At 58.4% G+C, this 5,472-nt stretch overlaps 3 protein-coding genes across 3 annotated transcripts; all 3 read left to right on the top strand.

Annotated features, from left to right (window-relative positions):
* Positions 1–1,204: 1,204 nt before the first annotated feature.
* On the top strand, positions 1,205–2,448 carry IUM83_13510 (Retrovirus Polyprotein; the record flags this gene model as incomplete). The annotated part of the gene is made up of 2 exons (XM_067938189.1): positions 1,205–1,612; positions 1,696–2,448. The coding sequence occupies 2 exons, from the start codon at positions 1,205–1,207 to the stop codon at positions 2,446–2,448; spliced, it is 1,161 nt and encodes a 386-aa protein (XP_067797901.1).
* Positions 2,449–2,466: 18 nt separating this feature from the next.
* IUM83_13509 (RNA-dependent DNA polymerase) lies at positions 2,467–4,107 on the top strand (the record flags this gene model as incomplete). The annotated part of the gene is made up of 2 exons (XM_067938188.1): positions 2,467–3,609; positions 3,835–4,107. 2 exons carry the CDS (start codon positions 2,467–2,469, stop codon positions 4,105–4,107), a joined length of 1,416 nt encoding a protein of 471 aa, XP_067797860.1.
* A 50-nt stretch (positions 4,108–4,157) lies between these two features.
* On the top strand, positions 4,158–5,132 carry IUM83_13508 (Gag-pol fusion protein; the record flags this gene model as incomplete). The annotated part of the gene is made up of 1 exon (XM_067938187.1): positions 4,158–5,132. One exon carries the CDS (start codon positions 4,158–4,160, stop codon positions 5,130–5,132), a length of 975 nt encoding a protein of 324 aa, XP_067797896.1.
* Between the last annotated feature and the right edge of the window lie 340 nt (positions 5,133–5,472).

Here is a 5,472-nt window from a genome sequence, read left to right as displayed (position 1 = left end):
GTCCGCGCGTGCAACATGCATTGCAGGCGTATTGGAGCTCTCCATGGGCACCTCCGTGCTCATGGGGTTCTCGGCTCCGCGTTCGTACACCCTGTACGAACGTCACGTAGACGGTCGTTGGACGGATTACAAAGTGCTACTAGGTATAGTGGGCCTACTTTGGCTCACTACTTTAGCTTACACGTCGCGCTACGTGTATGAGGAAGCGTAGAAGTTTATTAATAATTTGAATTAATTATACTTGAGTCCACAAGTATAATATAAATCAAATTAAGACACCAAGTAGCTTAATTAGGTAAAATGAGAACTGTATTGTTTGTAAATTGATCTTCCTCCTAAATATGCTAAAACAGTTTATCATCTATGAAAGGGGTTGGCAGCGGCTGGCTGGCTGTCAGAGCCCCGCCAATATGCGCGTCTCTAATTGGTAGAAATATGCTGCTTTCTACCAATAGGATCTTTGGGTATGTGTGAACCACTCATTGTGGTGGCCCACTTCCATGTATCCATTGATGTGCCTTACACCAATGTGAGGAAGTATCTAAAACCTTTAACAGATATTTATCTGTTAAACCGTAAGTGACAGTTGTCACTTGTGACCGTTGTCATGCACAAGTGACTATTGTCACTTGTATGTGTAACCCCGTTACAGTCCAGCAGTGGGGGCGGCGCGCAGGGTGAAGTTCGTGTGACCGTCCAGCAGAGGGGACGGCGTATATGGGCAATAGAGGGCCTAACGGATAAGTATGGGTTACAGAACGGTACAGACACTAACAGAGTTAAAATGGGTTTGGTTTGTATTACAGAAGACTACAACCAACTAAGCTAAGGGAAGATGACGCAGCAGAGGGCGTCAAGTGTTTCGAGAGATGAACGAGCTGGTCGACGTGCTGCGCAGGCCGAAGCGGATGCGGCGGCAACATGTGAGGCAGTGGCATTGGAAGCGGTTCGCGAGGCAACGAAGCGAGTGCAGCTTGTGCCTGCCGCGACGCTGTTTAGTTGAACGGACGGAGATTTTGTGGCGACGTCTGCGAACGTCCGGGTCTCGACAGGACGCACACCGAGGACTGAAGACGGCGGCGATGATGAAGACGACGGCGGTGTCGCGTGGCGGACTCCGGTACGGGAACTGGGGGGCAACGCTGTAAGTACGGATGGAAGTAGTGGAGGTGGCGGTGGCCAAGGTGCTTCGCAGGCGACGAGTCTGGCGGCAGCGGCGACTGGAGGTACCACGGCAGTGCGAGCGGGAAATGGAACTGCTCCGCCGGCTCCACCAGGTCCGCCAGCACCTGCAGCACCAGCGGCATCACCAATACCGACGGTGTTCTACCGCGATCGGGAGCGGGAGAAGAAGTTGAGACTACCGAAGTTCAAGGGGCTTGTCGAGCCCAAGCTCACGGTGAAGGCGTGGTTAAAGGCGGTGAAGAACGAGCCTTGCCGCCAGGCCGCGATCTTGCACACCGCGTGGCGCGAGCACGAGGTGTTAATCGAAATGGTGGCGAGCTTCGAGGGTGAGGTGCTGCTGTGGTTCGACACGGTGGAGGACTCCTTCGTGAGTCGTGAAGACCAGACGTACGAGAACCTGAGCCGGTTGCTGAAGGACCGGTACATGGTGAGAGGTCGAATCCAGAGGTGGTGGCAAGGCTTCGTCTTCGTAGGCAGTAGCGGGGCAAACCTCTAGTGGAGTACGCACAGAAGTTGCGAGAGATTGCGTCGAGCAACCCCGTTGACGAAGAGTGGCTTGTGGATGCGTTCCTGGCGGGGATGCACAACACGTGGAGCGCGACGCTCATACGCGGACACCGGCCAGCGACGTTGAACGCGGCGGTGAATGCGGCACTTGACCAAGTCGGAGAGTACGGAGAGGGCTATGGCGTGGGGCTCGCCATGGCCATTGCGACGCAGGGCAGGCGCGTGGCGGCCACGAGCGCGGTGCCCACGATGGCCCCAGACTTGGGCAACTTGCAGTTCGGTGGCGGAGGGAATTTGGGGTCTGTCGTGAGCGGCTACAACAACTTCGGTGTCTCTGCCGGCCCCCCTCACAGATACGATATGGAAGGGCGGCTAGTAGTTTCGAAGGGAAGTACGGTACATCAGGTTGGCGGCCAATGGGATGCGATGGTTCCTACCGGTTACCAGATTGTACCGGTATCTGTTCGACCGAGTCGCCAGGGAGCCAGCGCGGAGGGAAGTTCAAAATTTCAAACTTCGCAGCGGGCGAAGCAGCAACCAGCACACGGGCAGCATGCGGACAGCGGTACGGCGGTTCGGCACACGGGCAAGACGCTGAAGATGGAGGGCCACGGAGGCCAAGGTAAGCAAGGTGGCAGCTACAACGCAATAGAGCCGTTGAGGACGCGAGAGGAGCGTCTACGCAACCATCAACGCTACGAGGCATCGAGGGCGCAGCGGCAAGCAGCGGCGACACGGTCGAAGGAAGACGTCTAGTGCTGCTACTGCCATGAGATGGGGCATTATGCGGCGGAGTGCGAGCTGAAGCGCGCCGACCTGCAGGACAGCAGCCCGGCAGTGGATCAGAACGGCGGTGCTAGCAACCAAAGCACCGACGCTTCGGGAAAGGCGCGGCGGGCAAAGGGGACCCCACCCTACCGCTCGCTGAAGAGATACGGGGACGGATCCGAACCGCTCGCCCTCGCCCTCGCTCGGGACGAAGACGGCCAGGACGACGGCGTGCACACCAAGAAGAGGACTGGCGGGCGCAAGAAGGCGGAGAACGCACCGGTGAGGTGGTGCGCTCTGAGGAACGTAATTGACAAGAGCAAGCGGCGGTGCTGGTGCCGGACGAGCCTGCCGGCTTGGGGGGTGAAGACTGAGCAGTGGTCGACGAAGGTGGAGCCGTTGACCAGAGGTCGCGATGCTCGCAGGCGGTTGTTAGGCACATGGTGCATGACGGCGGCGTGGTGGTCGCGATTGGGGAAGACGTGCAAAAGTACGTCGGCGCGAGGAACAGCACTGGCGGGGGACTACAGACTGGGGATGGCGGAGCAACGACGCCGGACCCAAGCACGGTGCGCCGTGGCGGCGGGCGCCGCGTGCACTTCGTGGATGCGAGGGAAGACTGAAGACGGCGCTCCGGAGGTGACGACGGAGACGACGACCATCGTCGTCGACAGTGACGAGACGATGGTGGGCAACGGTGAGGACGGTGAGTTGGCCGACAGAATTGGTGGTACGGTCGAGTTCGAGGCTACGGACCCGGCCGTGATGACGACGAACGCGGCCGTGGACCCCTTGAGTGCGAAAGGGAATGCGGCACACGGTGACGACGAGGGTGTGGCCGTGAACATGGAGTCGGTGATCATGCCGGTGCTCGTCGAGAAAGAACAGCGAACAGTGATGGCGGTGCACGGCAGTGCTGCTGCCAGGAAGATTGTGGACGAAGTGTCAAGTGCTGGGGATGGCAGGAACGAGACGCCACCTCCTGGCATGGAGCAAGTGGTGTCGACGGAAATGCAGCTCCGCGACGACAAGCAGGCCAAGGTCATGCAGGCGAAGGCGAAGCCGAGAGGACCAGGCAACGTGGCTGAAGAAGCGGCCCGGTGGGCAAGGAAGGCGGCAAAGCAGCGTGAACGGTCGCTGCGACGCAAAGTCCGGTGGTCTGTGGAATTACAGCGGCGTACGACGACACCGAAGTCTTGCGCAAACGGCACGGTGGTGAACGATGAGTCGGGCGAGACGGAGATAGTGGCCATCGATGGCCATCGAGGGTGTGCAGAGGCAAAATGCAGAGAAGACGGTCGGCGTTATGAGCGAGGAGCTGAGCGGTGAGACGGCCGAGGACACCAGCGGGTACTTGTTGGCGTCCCGGATTAGACGACGGTTCGAGAAGACACCAGTAGACTAGATGGAGGGTTCAGCGAGGCGCTCGTGCGCGTCATGGGCGTGTGGCGCTTCGGATTCAAGACCCAGTACGGACAGGCGATGAGTGTGGACGCGCTCGTCGTGGGTCACGACACCGAGGACTTCTTGGTTGGTGAAGACTGGATGTGCGACAACGGAGTCAAGATCGGCTTCGTCAGCAGTGAGATGAAATGGTACGACGACGGAGTGAAGAAGATCTTACCTTTCGTCGAAGTGGGAACGTGAGAGCAGCGAGGGGCTCGACCAGAAAAAGTGCGTCTCCTGCGCAAGTGAAAATGCGCACACGGGCAGTGCACAACGTTGAGGTGGTGGTGCCAGCGAAGGATGGTGCCATGGGGCTGTTCATGCCACAGGTGCGGAAGCAGTCGCACTTGTTGCTGGCTCCTACACTAGTGACGGTGCGGGACGGCAAGGCAGTCGTTCCCGTTTTGAACTTGGTTGGACGCACGTCCAAGTTGCCCAGCAAGGAGAAGCTTGGCACCTGGGTGCCGACCGACCGTGAGATGGACATCTTAGAGCTGGACGGCGAGTTAGATAGAGAGCGGGTGAGTGCGTGGTTGGAGTCGCTGCGTACGACGACTGCACCCCTGTCAAACGAAGACGAGCTGAACATCGGTGAGATGGAAGACAAAGACAAGGAGTTGATATTCACGCTACTACGCAACTTTCCATCGTTGCTAGAGCTGACGACGGGATGCCCGCCAGCGACGACGTTGGGTGTGGTGCACCACATCAACACGGGTTCAGAACCGCCCGTCAAGGTGTGGCCGAGGAGACACTCGAGGTCGGAGCATGAGACGATCGACGCCGAAGTGAAGGCCATGTTTCACGACGGGGTGATCGAGGAGGGCACGGGGGCATGGGGCTTCCTGGTCGTCCTCGTGCGGAAGAAGGACGGGACCGTGCGGTTCTGTGTTGATTACCGAATGTTGGATGCGATCACTAAGAAGGATATCTACCCGCTCCCTCGCATCGACGAAACACTGGAGTCAATGCTTGGGGCGAGAAGGTTCACGAGTCTAGATATGCATGCGGGCTACTGGCAGGTACCCGTGGCGGAGGACAGCAAGGACAAGACGGGGTTCGTCACGCGGCAGGGCCTCTTTCGGTTTGTGAGGATGCCGTTTGGCTTGGCGAACGCCCCGGGCACGTTCCAACGTATGATGGATGCGGTGCTCCGGGGTCTCGCGTGGAAGCGCTGTTTGGTCTATCTGGACGACGTGATCGTGTTTTCGAGTGGCACGGTTTGACGTCATGTGGTTGAGCTAGCTGTGGTACTGGAGCGGCCGGCGAAGGCAAGGATATCGTTGAAGCCCAAGAAGTGCAGCTTCAGGATGAAGAAGTTGGAGTATCTGGGGCACGAGCTGGATGAGGACGGTATTCGGCCCTTGGAGTCGTTGGTGGAGAGCGTGAGGCAGTTTCCGGTGCCTCGGGATACAGCGGAAGTTCGTCGTTTCGTGCATCTTGCTGGCTACTATCGGCGGTTCGTGCCGAACTTTGGAACCAAGGCGGCGTCAATGACTAGATTACTACGCAAAAGTGTTGAGTGGCAATGGGGGTGCGGGCAACAAGAAGCTTTTGATCTATTGA

Source organism: Phytophthora cinnamomi (assembly GCF_018691715.1).
Source record: "Phytophthora cinnamomi strain GKB4 chromosome Unknown Contig12, whole genome shotgun sequence".
NCBI lineage: Eukaryota > Oomycota > Peronosporomycetes > Peronosporales > Peronosporaceae > Phytophthora > Phytophthora cinnamomi.
The sequence above is the reverse complement of the archived record's forward strand: the minus strand, read 5'-3'. Positions and strand labels throughout refer to the sequence as shown.